Source organism: Anoplophora glabripennis, unplaced genomic scaffold, assembly GCF_000390285.2.
Source record: "Anoplophora glabripennis isolate ALB-LARVAE unplaced genomic scaffold, Agla_2.0 scaffold242, whole genome shotgun sequence".
Lineage (NCBI taxonomy): Eukaryota > Metazoa > Arthropoda > Insecta > Coleoptera > Cerambycidae > Anoplophora > Anoplophora glabripennis.
The window spans coordinates 226,165-243,242 of NW_019417087.1; the positions used below are offsets into that span (position 1 = coordinate 226,165).

The following is a 17,078-nucleotide window of genomic DNA, read 5'->3' on the forward strand; positions in this document are numbered from 1 at the left end:
CAAATAAATTTAGCATAGTTTTCCTACGACAATTCAAAAACTCAATTTTGCTCTTTTTTTCTCAAAAACTCCTTGATTTGTACCACCTGCGGACTATGAAATTCGGCTTTAGGAATACAATTTGACCACAAAAGTGAAATGGCAGACAATATAGTCGGTAGCGTTTCTTAAGTGCAAGCGAGATGAGTTCGACGCATGGTAAGTAGCTCTGTAAATAGATTTGTATGAAAAGAAATATAAGCAAACATATATTTTATTGAAACTTACCATTCAGTAATAAGAAAACTAAACATTATACACTCTGAAATAAAAAAATATGAAAAGTTTGCCGCATTGAGGGACACTTTGTTTTAATCGGAAGTGTGTACACATTTCATTCTTNGACTATGAAATTCGGCTTTAGGAATACAATTTGACCACAAAAGTGAAATGGCAGACAATATAGTCGGTAGCGTTTCTTAAGTGCAAGCGAGATGAGTTCGACGCATGGTAAGTAGCTCTGTAAATAGATTTGTATGAAAAGAAATATAAGCAAACATATATTTTATTGAAACTTACCATTCAGTAATAAGAAAACTAAACATTATACACTCTGAAACAAAAAAATATGAAAAGTTTGCCGCATTGAGGGACACTTTGTTTTAATCGGAAGTGTGTACACATTTCATTATTTTCTAATGGCGTGTCTATAAACTTGTCATGCTGCATTTTTTAACTTACAGTCGTCTATCTAAAATAAGTTAAAACTTATGCCATTACGAAAGCCATACTTCCAGCGTGTGTATTTTTTGTAAACATTATTTATTTTAGCAATCCTGCATGACGGCTTAATAAAGCTTTTTATTTTCGTGGTAAAAAAACGTGGCGGCAGATTAAGGAGCCTGCATCGTATACTAATACATAATGCTTAACATTATAATTAATATTTTTGATAAAATATTAAATCAAATGTCGAATTTGCTTTTATACAGGGTGTCTCATAATTAGTATCCAATAATTTACCACTTGATTATATTGTAAAAAATAAGAATATTTTGTCAAATAAACATGGCTCGAGAAATGCTTCCTAAGGGATCTACGCCATCGGCCTCAAAAAATTCATTTTTTTATATTTTCCAAACAGGTTGAAAGAAAATTATGAATTTTGACATCATGAACGCTCATTAAAAGATCATAAAATTTTAATCGTCGGCTAGAATTTGTCCCTATTTTTTTACCTGTCGAAATTTTCAAATTCAGATGCCAACATATGATAGATCTTCATTTCCTTTACTCTTTATTTCTTTGGATAAAATGCTCCATTTCCGAGAAAAATTGATTTAAGCAATTCATTACATCACCTTGGTAAAATTCAAAAAATTTGTCTTGAATGGCTAAAATGGGCACATGTACCATTATGAATTTTGATATGTCATCATATCATTATACATTGTAATAAACAACGTGAAAAATACTTAGAGAAGTTTGTTATGGGCGACCAAGCAAGGGGGGGGGGGGGATTCGGGTAAAATTTGTCCCAATTTTTTTATATGTTGCTATATTCAAATTTAAACAGTAAAATTAGTAAAATTTGATTGATCTGAGTTTTCTATGAAAAAATGGTGATGTTATTTTGATCGAATTTGAAAATTTCGGCAAACAAAAAAATAGGGGCAAATTTTAGCTGACCACCCCCCAGTTAAGACGCCTCTGACTAAAATTTTTGAAAAATTTTATGATGGTTTACTTCGACTTTTAATGGTGTCAAAATTCATAATTTTCCTTTAACCCGTTTTGAAAATATTTATAAAAAATGTATTTTTTGAGGCCCCATTTAGGGGGTGTAGCTCCCAAGAAACATTTCTTAACCCATGTTTATTTGAAAAAATATTCTTATTTTCGGCAATATAATCAAGGGGTAAATTATTGGACACTAATTATGAGACACCTTGTATATAAGAAAACTCTACATTTGATTTAATATTTTATCAAAAATGTTAATAATAATGTTAAGCAATGTTAGTATACAACGCATGCTCGTTAATCTGCTGCCACATTTTTTTGAATGCCACGGAAATAAAAAGCTTTATTAGACCGTCATGCAGGATTGCTAAAATAGCGTCTGATGTCATTTCACTTTTGTGGTCAAATTGTATTCCTAAATCCGAAGTTTATAGTATGCAGATGATTTGTAGTACAATCAAGGAGTTTTTGAAAAAAAGCAAATTTGAGTAGCCGCCTCCGGCTAAACGCTACCGGTTTGCAACAGCAGACGTAGCGACATTTGCTCACTTTGAACCATATTTCAACATTAATGTGCTTATCCTTTGGTACAAATAATGGGAAAAAAATCACGCCAGCTCTTAGGCTATGATTTGTTTCAAATTTAATTTCAGTATCTCCATTAGTTGGAGAAAATAAAAAAATGAAACTTGATAACTCCGTATCAGGAAGAGGTTCATATCAAAATTTTATTTTCTTTTAAAAATATTGTCACCGTTACCCTGTGTATAAAAAAATAATCGGTTTACCTATCTTCTCAATAGCAGATTTTATCAACAGGGGAAGCTATTATTAAATTATTCCAAGTCATGGATTTTTGATTAAATTTTTATATGTATATTCTCCATAGAAAACTTAATATTAATACTATATTTTCTATGATATTCTCTAAAATGCTGAATAATGACCGACTGTATCAAAATTCTCATATGTCTTGTTTGAATAGTTTTGACAACAAAATTTCGGAAGACAATAAAAAATATTCAAATAGTCTCTGCCTACAAACACATAGGTATAAAATTTGATAATTCATACTATTTTTAATTTTTATCTTAGAGAATTTAAATTATTAATAAATAACCAATACTACATACAAACCTTATATAAGTACCTGCATATTATGCAGACTCTTGTCTTGACGAATATGCAACCACGTATTCAATGTTTTATAAATAGTAAAATGGAACAAATAGTAATTTCAAAAATATTTAGTAATTTTTTACACTTACTACCTACTTACTTATAAGAATGTTAGAACAAAAGACAGATAAGACAAGAAAAAAACCAGGGTGTCACGATAAAGCCCCCAAAATTGTCGAATTAATGCCTCGATCATTATTGATACCCTGCAAGATTTTATAAACAATTAGAATCGTTCGTCAACCGAATCCATCAGATATATACCAGTAAAGAACACCCAGACATATATACCGGTTTCGGACTCACTAGTTCTAATTAATATGTTATATGTCAGACCACTGACGAATCATGAACTGTTATTTTGATTTTGATATCTATCTATCGATGAGGTGTTTTATGCTGGTTATGAGCATCAGTCCACAGAGAAGTTGTTTTCTTCAAAATAATGAACACGTTTAAAAACCCATCAGGATACAGCATACATCTGTATCTCATCAGATACAGCAGAAAGAAAAGTCATTGTTCTACGGTATAACTACTAAATAGTACGTTTTGTTATTACCTAAAAGGAGATGATGTATTCTGATATTTTATTTGCTATAAATTGCTTATGATAAAAACTGTCGGCTTTTAGTCACTAGATGCATGCAACCAGTACTACATGTAGTCACGGTATTTGTTGTTTATTATTTATTTTTTAAACTGAATTTTAATTGTCCAGAAACATATTTGAGACTGTTAATAATTAAAATATGTATATATTATTATTACGCACAAAAAAACTCGATTTTGTTTCAACAAGGGAAAACATACAAGAATTCTTATCATTCTCCCTTACTCCCTTGCGTATGCCAATGGCTGACTGTCTGCAGTAGGTACAACAATTCAAATCTGAGATTTAAAATCCAACGTGGTAAAATGAAATATGGATTATAAAATTATTTTTATAGTTACAATTGTTATGTTTCTTTTTCGGAATTTAAGGTTATGGTAATGAATACAATGTTTTATTCAACAATTATTATAAACTATGTCAATCTTATTTGCGGATTAGTAGCCGATTACTAATACACCCGGCATTTCATATCTCCTTTACTATATTCAAACGCTACGAAATACTTAAATGTAATGATAAACATGTAAAATGTGGAAATAATCCTATGTAATTCGATAATATTTAGGTAAACGGAAACTGTAAATTTACAAATTATGTAGTAATAGTAGCTACCTACCTTTAAATTTCGCCCATAAAACACATAACATTGCACAAACTCACTTAAAATTCACGGTTTTCACAACGCTTTTGTACAACTTTGCAAAACGATGCGCGATATTCTTTTATTGAACGTCGTTACCACTGAGACATTGTTATTGTTGCAATAAGTCTTAATCAGCATACTTGATAGTAAATCAAATTTAAAGCCCACTATTTATTTCTCTAAAATTCGTATGCCTAGGCATTCAAATATGTGTATTTTTATGGGGAAAAAATATATAGACTCTAAGTTCCATTTTTAGTTTTATAATTAAATACCCTTATTATATTTACTGTACGTACTGTTTTTTTTTATAAATAGCTTTACATATTATTAGAACGTACACAAGCTGAAATAATTATATTCTAATTTCCTTAATTATTTTTTATCCTTCATCTATGTAAAAGTTGTGGTAAATGGTGTGAAAACTAATAAATATGTACGAATTTCAAATATATCATGCTTATATTCAAATTATTCTTCGGAAAAATACTTTTGTTTGTTTATGGTAGGTTGAAAAGGAAACAAGAAATTATATATTTATTTCTGTGAATTTCCACATAACATTTTCCTTCTATTTGCTCCAAGGTAACTTGAAGAGAAGGTGAGCTGATTGTGCTAGAAAAAACTTGTTACATAGCAAATTTAAGACAAGGGATATAAAACTTTTATCTTTTAATAATTATCACTCGATTAAATATTTCTAATTTGCTTTACATATAGAGTGTGCTTGACACCATCACATCACAACTTTTTTATTTATTGACCAATTTTATCGAATTTTTTTTGTTAGACATAGGTCTCGTGACACAGAATTAAAAGCTTGTCGCATTCATTTTATAATTTAACGTCATATAGTCAACTATGACCCTCCCTTTGGTGAAAAAATTGGAGAAGTATTAATAAGGATGGGTGGGTGGGACGAGAGTATGATTGTATGGTACACATACGCATGTGTAAGAGAGGGAGCACTCTCCACACCCTTATCAACACACTTGTTGATATGTCCGAATACATTAGAGTAACGTTAAACAATTCCTTATGCCATATGATACTCTCAACTATGACAGATTGGATACCGATATTCCTGACTATGAGGATTTTTTATCGTAATGTCAGGAAGTACAGCGTACTAGATTTTCAGTCCATTTGACTGTACCCCCTTTTCCATTTCTTTTATGCGGTGTCTTTTGACCGGACTCTCTGAACCTATATTAGGGGAGAGGTGTATTCATCTTTCCAGGGAAGTAAAATATCTAGGACTGATACTGGATGACAAGCTTACCTGGAATTCACACTTGGAAAAAGTAGTAAGTAAGGCGAAGCAGACGCTGTGTGTAAGTCGTCTCCTTATCAGTAAAACCTGAGGATTGAAGCCAAGGATATCATACTGGATGAATACTCGTGCATCGATAGTAAGACCAATTATAGGATATTTTATGGCGCTGTGGTATGGTGGCAAAAGACATGATAGACCACAGCGAGGGAAAAACTGAATAAAAGCCCTAGATTGGCTTGTTTGGGTATAATGGGAGTGATGTCATGACCATGAGGCAGTTCTGCTGGAAGTCACGCTAAATCTGCCACTGCTTCATATAGTGGTGAAAAGAGAAGTGTGGTTAGTAACATACTGACTCAGGTACAATAACGACTGGAAAGGTAGTTTCTATTCTAGGATTATAGACCAGCTCTGCGGATGGTATCCGACAAGATGGTTCCAAGGTTTCACTTCCATAATCCATTCAAGACTGGAGTAGAGGATCAGAGCAAATGGGGGGAAAAGTTTGAAACCGTGGAAAGATGGAGCCAGACACCCAGATCGAGTGCAAGCTACAGTCTGGGGAGGTTTTCCACTGTATTTCAAGTAGAATTTTTGCGATAATGGCAAGCAATTAAGGCTTTAGACACACACAAGGTAAGTTTACTAATACAGTTAGATTGTGTTGAATGCCAGGATATAAAGGCATTGACGGAAATGGGAAAGCGGATGAACTTGCTAGGAAGGGATCAAAATAAATTTCATTGGCACATCTCCTAGTGTGGAAGCGCTCTGGGCAAATGGACAGAGTCAGAACATGGAAAATACTGGACCACAAATGAGTTGCTCAACTTGAATAAAATTCGGTTCAGGAAAGTGACTGTACTTAACGGGACACTGTAACGTTAGGAAAGATCTATACAAGCCACGGCTTATAGGTAGTCCGGTCTGTCAAGAATGTGACTTGACGGATGAAATCTCTCTTCATATTTGCACACATGTAGTAGAATGACGCTCCTGGGAAAACCCTTTCAAGAACCCAAGGAGCTGAGAGAATTGTCGGCAAGGAAGCTTTTGGACTTTGTTAAAAGGACAAAGCTACTTGCTTAGGTTTGAGCTGTGGGGCACACAATAGACCTGATAAGGTCGTAGTGCTATGAAACGTGAATAGAACCTGGCTGCAGGAAGAAGCGCAAATATTTTTTGTAAACGCGTCTGATTATAATTTTTAAAACTGACTAAAAAAAAAAAGAATTCTCTGAAGGAAATATTGAAGATATCGATGATCGATTTCTACCAAATTCTAAAAGGTCTTTCAAATAATATAATTTTATATTTTAAAGAATTGATAGAATTTATTTATTTATTAGAATTTACTTGAATTGTTAAAAATTTTAAACATTTTTAAAAATTTTTAATTTAAAAATAAAAATTTAAAATAATGTTTAAAATGTCTAAAATGTTTAAAATTATCAGCGTAAAAGTGACTTCCACTGATTGAGATCTTTTTCAAACCAAGGTATACAGTATGTCCACGGTTAACATGAAAAAGAGGGAAAATATTTTTTATTTTTCATTTTACGAGAAAAAGGCATTTTTGCTTAAAATTTTTGCTTGTATTTGAAATGCGATTGACTTGGAGAACTTTTATCTTGCAAGTACAGGGTGATCAGAAAATCGGTAAATATAAAATTTATTCGAGAATAAACTGCCTCTGTTTCTAACAATACAGAAATATATTATTAAGGAAAGTTGCTTAGAATTGAAATTTATATTAGGTACAATTTCAATTTGTGTATGAATCGGCCTACTTTGATAGAAACGGACAGTAAAAAATTTTTGCTCACATTACGAGAAAAAGGCATTCTTGATTAAAATTTTTGCTTATCTTTAAATGACATTTTAAAGCTATTTTAAAGACAAGGAAAAATTTAGTCTCGTAAAATGACAATAAAAATTGTTTACTGTCCGCTTCTATCAAAGTAGGCCGATTCATACACAAATTGAAATTATAATATAAATTTTAATTCTAATCAACTTCCCTTAATAACATATTTCTGTATTATTAAAAACAATGGCAGTTTATTCTTTATCGATTTTCTGATCACCCTGCAAGATGAAAGTTCTCCATGCAAGACAAGCAAGAACGCCTTTTTCTCGTAAAATGAAAAATAAAAATATTTTCCCTCTTTTCCACTCTAACCGTGGACATACTGTAGATAATAAAAATATAGGGTCTAAAACAGACCCTTGTGGCACTCCACTAGTAACAACTTGCTGATGAAATTACTGATTATATACATCACAATATTTCCTGACATTTCCTAGTTTTCAACTGATAAACTGATCCATTTTTAAAGCCAGTGTGTACCTATATTTGCAGGGTATTATGGAAAGACTGAAAATTATACTAAAAAAATACATTTATTTGTCACCGTATTCATACAAAAAATATACAAAAATATAAAATATGTAACATTAATATATTGCACGATATTTACAACATGAAACGCTCCCGATAAAACTACAAAATCCTCCCAAATGATACGGCGAACTTTTTTTAGTCTTTAAACACAGAATTCCACAATTTTATCGAAAACGCCGCACGGGAATGACTCGTCCCGATTTCTGGGGAAATTCCGGACGAATCGGCATCACCGTTTCATCTTTTTTTTTAGGTGGGGGGAGTTGCGACGACCGAAGAGGATGCTCAGCCGTCGCGGAGGTAACTTAGTAAGTGCCTAGTAGGGGCCACCGGTTTTGCCGGGGGGTCCGTAGCTTGTGGATACACCGCCGCCACCGCCTCCATGGCCGCCTCCGATACCTCCACCGATACCGCCTCCGTGTCCATCACCGAGTCCTGCAACAGATTTAGTTCGTGTAATAGCTGCGACACACCAAGCAATATCGATACAAATAGGCCAGAGTGCTAAATTCGTGACGTCAGAGTAGTGGTCAAGAATACGAATCACATGAAGAAAAGACAGTTTAATCCAAACTGCACTATAACTTTTTATTAATTTATGACAGAACTGTTATTAAATTTTGGGTAAACATATAAGTTGTACCATGTGCAAAGTAATGAGTTACAAAAGAGATCTTGTCTGATTATAATTACAACTATCATGGCCCAGATATGTAACAACAATTTTAAATTCACAATTTTTATGTAACAAAAAACAGGTTTAGAATTAAGATGCTATCTTGTTATTTTCATTATTTAAAACAAAAAAGAGAAGAAATCCGTTGTTTACAGACACAAGTATAGTAGTTGCGTGAAATTAAATTTAAGTAATTTATTTCATCAAACTTTTGTCTGAAGACTTAAAAAAATGAATGTTGAATGAAATTTGTCAAATAATTTCAACGTTGAACGTATATTTATAATAAAATAACAAAATTAAGAATAAGAATTGGGCAAATTTTCAACATTTAACTTACTGTATAATTCATATAAAAAAACTCGTGAAATAAATATGAACAAATGAAAATATGAAATCAGATTTAAGGGAAAATACTCGAAAAATAAAAATATTTTAAAAAACAAAAATGATTATTAGGAAAGATTATTGGAAACGTAACTCAGACACTTCTTGGGCAAGTAACTGCGCAACTTTTCTCAAATTAACACACTGCATCAAAAAATGCTTAAAAATTGACACTTACCACCTCCAATTCCTCCTCCAATGCCACCGCCAATTCCACCTCCAATTCCACCTCCCAGTCCACCTCCAAGTCCGCCTCCCAGTCCACCTCCAAGTCCGCCTCCGAGTCCGCCTCCGAGTCCACCTCCAATACCACCTCCAAAACCACCGCCTCCGCCGCCGCCGCCACCACCGAAACCTCCGCCGCCTCCGGAAGTCTGTTGGAACAAAATCGCGGTATAATGTCTTTGCAAGTGTTATTCAGAACAGTGTGTCGATAAAAAATGAGCATATGCAATGTCTCGCATCGCCATATGTTTAAGCAGATGAAACTTTCGTAAAAATGTGGTCCGTATGTACCTGCTACACTGAGAGAAATAGTCTTTTTATATTCTGCATCCGCTTATAGATTTCTTTCGAGGTACACTGCAAGAACTGTTTCTATGACGGAATATAATGTATTTCAAGGAATATATCAAAATTTACTGTCAAGTTAAAGTAAGTAAAGTAAATTGATGATACATTGAAACTGTTTTGTAAAATTTTGCAGAAATAGTAGTTTTACATGGATTGTAAGTCAGACATTGTAAGTCAAAATATAAGTTAATAAGATATTTAAATATCAAATTTACATTAAATTATATAAGCTACCAAGTTTTTTGTTAAAGCTTTAGAATATATTAGGAATAAAAGTTGATCTCGCATAAATTTGTGGTTTTTTTAAGGCCATAAAACATGTTTTGCCATTTCGAACAATTACTAATTGAATTTACTTTTGATCTGAGAAAGAGTGCCATCCTTGTTTTCTCGGCACATCTGCTGGCAGAGAAAGTAAACCCTGCACTTTCCTTTGTGAAATACCGCCGACTTATTTATTTTTTTCCTGTATCTCGATGTAGAAGAGGTCACGACATGATGAAAGTACAAGATTAGGTGCCGCAGGAACATAGAGAGTAAGAATTAAGTTATTTTGACCTTATACAGTACAATTGCTTCAACAATATCGTTAGCGCGGCTTCCGGAAGTGTTCCGCAAGGAACCGACTCGGGGCTCCTCATCTTCCGGTTGAAAGTTAATTTGACTTTTTTTTGTGTTGAAATAATCATTTATAATTATAATATCCGGTGATATTTTCAACTCACAAGAAATAACAAGAAGCTGGAAGAAAATAGTAAGAGAAATACTAATTCAAGCGTTGAAAGTGAACATATCGATGTACGGAATGGACAAATCTTACCTGAGTCTTGTATCTGATGAAGTAGACCTCAGGTTTGCTAGGCTGCGTCGGTGCTGGAGTTGGAATATTGATTTCTGGTGCGTCTTCTGGTTTCTTAACCAAGACGTAGACTAGGGTCTTTTCTTCGTTCTGTGGTTGTACTGGGATTATTGGAGCAGTTGGGGTTGGTGCACTTGGTGCCTGAAAAAAAAATGGTATTGTAAAAACCAATGAAAAAATTGAAAGATTAAATGTAATATCATTTGAAGTCTTAGAGGTATGTTTAGCAATGAGTTAAAGAAATGAAGTAGGAAAAGTTGTTGGTATTGTCAAGAAAATCACAGGAAGATTAAATAACATTGTTACGGGTTTTGAAGCAGTAGATATTCAAGAAAAGATACAAATTCATAGAATTTATTAAATGTATTGAAAACGAAAGAGTACTGGTAATAAATTGTATGCACTAAAGATACAGATGACTACAAAATGAAGAGTAATAAAGGATAAATGGAATTACGGGAAAGAAAGGAATTAATTTGGTTTAGAAAAGTCATAAAGAGGGACTAAATAGAGGATGATTTCAAGAAACTGGAATTTTAATATTTTTCCAAGCCTTTGAATATGTTGGTTTACAATTCTGAAACATTTACCTTGATGAAGATGATCTTGTAGTGCTTCTGTGCCTGTCCAACAGAGATGGGTCTTTGCGGCCTGAACTCCTCAGGTTCTGGTGGAGGAACATGCACGTAGATGTGTTTCTGGACGGTGGTGCCGCCGCCGAAACCACCTCCGAATCCACCACCTCCACCGCCGCCGCCGCCGCCGCCTCCTCCGAAGCCTCCTCCAAGACCTAAAATGTTAATAGTGCTAAAAACCCACACATCTTCGCATAAAATTGCACTTACCTCCTCCGAATCCACCGCCGCCGCCTCCGAATCCGCCGCCGCCGCCTCCGAGACCGCCGCCTCCGAGACCGCCGCCTCCGAGACCGCCGCCTCCGATGCCACCGCCTCCGAATCCGCCTCCACCGAAGCCACCGCCTCCGAATCCGCCGCCACCTGAAAGTAATCACGTAACTTGGTAACGATTACAGATAAAGTTATTGAAATGGAACCTTCCACTTTACGTTCCAGACCTGAGTTAGTTAGACTTCTGTATGCAGATACTAACCTCCGCCTATTCCTCCTCCGAAGCCGCCTCCAGAGCTAGAGAATCCACCTCCACCGCCGCCGGATGGAGCTCCGTACGAACTAGACGGGGGGCTATAGCTGTAGCCAGCTTCAGGTTTGGCAGAGGCCAGTGCCACCAAAGTGGACAGTAACTGTAAAAAAATTAATTTTCGGGAATGAAATAGTCAGAAAGCCAATACCTAGTCCAGTTTGCAAAGTAAAAACGATTCGAAAGGCAGCTAAACATTAAACTTAATTGCATACCGACAATTTAATTGTATAGAACGTCACCACTTAGATTACAAAGCCTCAACGCTTTTGGAGTGACGTCATTTCATCGGATATGTCATTCGATAAAGGGAATAGAAGCGAACGATATGTATTAACGTATTTGAAAGTTCTGTGAAATAAAATAAATATAAAGTACTCTGATATTAAATAAATATATATTTTCCTTTATTTAAATCTCTGCAAAATTACTTGAAAATACATACGAGTACATACTGTCATTAATATCTACATACATATGTCCTTTAAATGTAAATCAAAAAACTTGAATTATAGGCTCATTTTTTCTATTCCCTTCAGATAGAAATAAAGAACAAGTGCAATGCACATCGTTTTTTTTTTTCTAATCAAACAGATTATACATATATGAAATTATTTAAAATTGTATTTTACGATGTAATTAATCTTGTAATATTTACTGAAATTATCGATTCATCTGGTATTTGCGATTAGAACCACTAGTAATGATGTCACTAGGCGATAACGCGTCAGTGGTTGGGTTTCGCCTTCAAGTGAAAATTTTCTAGTGTTGTCCCTGAGAAAGTAGTAATCTCGTTCTATTAAAAGGTTTATCCGGAACTCAAGAGTTATGTGGGGGAGGGGGCGAGGTATCACTACTTTGTAGGCCGCATCAACGGCGGGCAGATGACACCGCCGACGTTTCTAATCGAAGTGAAAATCACTTGCGTGGATAATTACAAGACGTTCTTACTTTTACTAATGCCGTCCATCTCATTGTCAACGGAGATGATTGCGGGAACACGCACCGCAAGAGAAATTCTAATGCATTATTCCGTCGAGCGCCATCGGCAATTAAGTGGATTCGACAAGGACCGAATAAGGACTTTCTTCTGGCGATCACCCACTTCCGGTGACCTCCGCTATGGCGACCTTTTAGCTATTCACGGCTAGACGCGCTCACAGAAAGCGTTAGACGAGCGCAGGGGAATACTGAGTGAATTTTGTGCAAGACGGTTTGTTTAAGTAACGTACGCGCGACATACATATGCGTTTTTGTCAGTGGCGGCTCTGAGGCGGTGCCCCGATAGAAATTTTCATAGTAAAAAAATTTAATTCAAAATTTAGTTTACATGTTAGCTCGCTCCTACGTCTGTAAAGTGTTTACAGCGGTGGTCACGGTTACCGTCATGCAGCAGTGGAAGACGGAGTGGGAGTAGCGCATAGCCCTCCCTGGTATGAAAGTTAAGAGGCGCCACTGATTTTTGTACCAGTTTTTTTTCATATATAGGGTGATTCATTAATAACTGTACGTACATACACTAACTGGATAATCTTGGACTGAAAATATGAAGAATTGACACATAACGCTTTGGTAAAAATATGGCTTCTTACGGAGTTACAGGGTGTTTTATTTAAAAAATTTTAAATTATTTTTGCCCATTACTTTAACCCTGTTTGATAATTCAACTAATGCAATGCAATCCCATGGCAGAAAACACCGACTTGAATAACAATAATAACAATAATAGTAATATAACAAATAAATTACATAAAATAAAAATGATTCGAGAAATAATGACTTTACTGCTATGAAGGAATAGTAGGTTAATTGCATATAAGGTATTGAAGAATTGAAAAATTGTACCAAAATAAAAATTCCGCCAGTGGCGTAAAAGTTAGGAATGGCAAGCTGCCCCTCTACCCCTGTCGTACGCCTCTGGTAGTAGCCATGAACGATTTTGTAACATTTTTTAATATGTTCTAAAGTCTCTAAACTTTATGCCAATTATGATAGGGAGATATCCAACAAGGTTGAAGTAATGGGCAATAATGTTTTAAAAAATTTTAAATAAAACACCCTGTAACTCTATAAAGAGCCATATTTTTTCTAAGCGTTATGTGTCAGTTCTTCATATTTGCAGCCCAGGTTTATTCAGTTAGCGTATGTACAATTATTATTGAATCACCCCGTATATATTTTTTATTTATTTAAAAAATTTATAACACTATTTCCGAAGTACCCTACAGTTTATATCGTTGATACACGATGTACGCCGAAAAATTAATGGGGAATTAAAATTGGCCTCGGAAAAAAGTAGAAAAAATCACGTATCCAATAGTCTTCAACATTTTTGACAAAAAACAATTAATTGTAGAAGATTCGGAATAGTTTAATAACTTTGTTCCAAATTTTTATAAGGAAATTTTTTTTAGTAAAATATTTTCATGTAAATTTCCAAAGACTGATAATGTCAAAATATGAAAGAGCCCATATTCAAGATTAGATTAAATGCATATATTGTACAACTAAAAAAGGGAGATTGTAGTTATATCATTCTATACAGAGGACTTAAAATATAAATCACATTCTTAAACACTTAATGAAATTGTTTGTAATTATTTATTTGTAGTAATTTCTGATACTATTTTTAATTATTTGGACATTACACTGAGAGGATCTGCTTTTAATAAATGATCCCTTGTGCCAAAAGAATTAATCATTGATTTTATAAATTTAGTTTTGCCTAACAAGAAATATGCCACATTGAGGAAGTACTTAGATAATTCTTTCCAACACAATTAACGTTTCGAAACTCAAATTTACTTAAAGTCAAATGGGTTTTTGTTTTGTTTATCTACCTCCCCCAGAAAAATAAAAAATCATGGCATATTTATTTTATTATTCTTTACTTTGTCAATGAAAATATTCCACCAATACTATTTAGGAAGTTTTGAAGTACATGTGTCAAAGCTTATATATTATAATTTTTTTTACCGTACTATTTTCCTTTTTCAAAATTTTTATGCTATTTCATTGACTAACAACATGACTACTGAAGATCTACACTTTAGATATTGGAATCGGAAAATTCGGAAACTTATCATCATGTATAGCAAAGCGGTCATGTTATGGAATAACATAAACATAACAATAACAGAATAAATATTATATGACATCTTATATTTCTATAGAAGGTACATAAAAGAGACAAAAAAACTGTTACGTTTTACTTCAAGTCAAATTTAATTTTGAGGTTCGAAACTATGGCGTGTGGTAGTGATTATTCTTTTAACGTAATTTAAATTTTTTTATTCATGTTATAAAAACAAGTTAAAGTTCTATTAAACTTATAATTATATACCACGTATATTACATAATTAATAAATTAAGCTGATATATGAAATCGAAACCCTCACTGAACTGCATTTTCATTTATTTTCGGAACAAATCTATTTTTATACTAAACAAACATGAAATAGAAAGTATATTTACTGGATTAGTCTCACTAAATCCACAGAAATTTTTAACGGATACTGTAATTAATCATCTACATCGTTAACAAAAAACTATTGTGGAGCTTTAGATCCTACCCAAAAGCTGTAACATTTGGAACAAGTTTAATGATCACTTATCAACCGTGAGAATTTTAGAGAAATCGTGGGAAACTATATGTGAATTTTTTAGTATAATATACGTAATTAGTTACCTTTTTTTAAATCAATTAGCAAGAGTTGTGTAAGGTATGCTTGTCTTAATTTTTTTGTTGTCTTGATACTAATGTATAGATGAACATTTTAAATTAGTCTATAGTTCAACGTGTATGAAATTTCTCCAATATTTTGCTGATATTACACCCATCAAAATTCAAAATTTAAAAAATGTTCAGTTCTTTACAACTTTGGAAAGATTTTTATTTAAAAATGTAACGAAATATTCATATATCAACATAAAGATAAAATACAATCATAAATACAATCAATATATCGCGGCACCTTTTTTTATATGGAAATATGTTATTTAAATGTTAATAAATAATTTTATACTATATGTATATCTATTACAGTCAATACCTAATCCCGAAAGTTAGGTAGAAATTTTAGTCAAGTGTACATATCTATTTTTTTGTGTCATAGGCCAAATATGTCAAATTTGAATACAATGACGTGCAAGATTAATCTCCAGGGATTAAAAATTATGCTTTACTTCTCCAACAAAAAACTAATAACGCCTTGAATCCACGGAATAATTTTTGACTATGAATTTCCTTCATTTTAACACAACGAAGAAAAAGCCGATGAAAAAGTAATATATACATTTCAGACAAAAAAAATAATAAAGTTAATACCAATACAATAATCAATTTTGTGAAAATAATTTGAACAAAACAAATTGAACGAATCATTTACAAATTTTGACCCTTGTAAGCCTTAAACCCGAATCCAAAACGAAAAACCGAACACAATCTCTCACTGTCACTACGTGCCGGTCGCCTGACGGTTTGGCGGGCGAAATTTCTAAACGCAAGTAAAAATAAACTGTTTGTGTACGTACCACTAGTGGTTTCATGTTGTAATTGCACTAACTATTGATCATATGATACCCACAGTTCATCCCATTTGATTTAAATAGTCTTTTCTCCCACTAGCCCGTTGAAGATTCACACTAGAGGAGCATCCGAACGCTTTTACATTCACCTCACAAAAGAAAAATTACTTTTACTATTTTACAATAAGGTCCAATTTGGCTGAAAATTCCAAATGTGTGAATTTGGACAAATGTGTGCTTTGTGTTATTTAATAATTTTTCGGGTTGATCTATTGTATGGTGATTCGCGAAAACTAGATATTTCCTAACAGTTCCACAGGTTGTTCGCAATAATATTACGTTTGATAATTCTGCACGAGAATAAAAAACAAAGCAGGACGTTGCAGTTTAATAATTTTAAATAATTCGCAGTTTATCGCGTTCCGTATGCGCTACATACTGAAGCAATTATATTTGTAAGTTTATAGTTTAGTTGTATATTTATTTTTATTAACGCATTATTACGCAAATAAAAAAAATTGCATGACGTTTTAACAAATCGTTAAACTAAGACAGACTTTTTACGGGCATTTCAGTTTTTAGTTTACATGGTACATTCTCATGGTAAAGGAGATGGTTCCTCAGTTAATTTAAACAAACAAATTTCCGTTGAACATACAGGATTACAACTTTTTGATTGTCCAATACAGGTATCTTTTTTATTTTAAGAAATACAGAGCAAAAAATAATAAAGAAAATAATAATAAAATAAATGAGCAAAAATGTGCTGAATTCTATGCCGATCACGGATTCGTTTTTTAGTTTAGAAAATTCCGAATAGTTCCGAAGATATTCGGAGGAAACTGATCTTGTACTGTATCTTTTTTTGGACATATTTCACTTGTTTTTCAAAATTGTATGGCAAAAATGTGTAATCTGATATTAAAGGATGTGAGGAATCAATTTTTGCTGTCAGTATTATCTCTAAAAGTGGGCGATAGTTATTTTTTTTTTGTTATGGACGCCATATTGAATTTTTGCCTCATAAGAAAAGGGAAATTCTCTTTATAACGATGTAT

The 17,078-nt window shown here is 33.3% G+C and overlaps 1 protein-coding gene across 1 annotated transcript; it reads right to left on the bottom strand.

The window, feature by feature from the left end:
- Window positions 1-7,831: 7,831 nt before the first annotated feature.
- LOC108905981 (glycine-rich cell wall structural protein-like) lies at window positions 7,832-16,053 on the bottom strand. Its single transcript, XM_018709092.1, has 7 exons — window positions 16,027-16,053; window positions 11,446-11,596; window positions 11,181-11,333; window positions 10,926-11,125; window positions 10,297-10,476; window positions 9,082-9,277; window positions 7,832-8,275 (listed from the first exon to the last, which is right to left on the bottom strand). The coding sequence occupies exons 1-7, from the start codon at window positions 16,039-16,041 to the stop codon at window positions 8,157-8,159; spliced, it is 1,014 nt and encodes a 337-aa protein (XP_018564608.1). The 5' UTR covers window positions 16,042-16,053; the 3' UTR covers window positions 7,832-8,156.
- Between the last annotated feature and the right edge of the window lie 1,025 nt (window positions 16,054-17,078).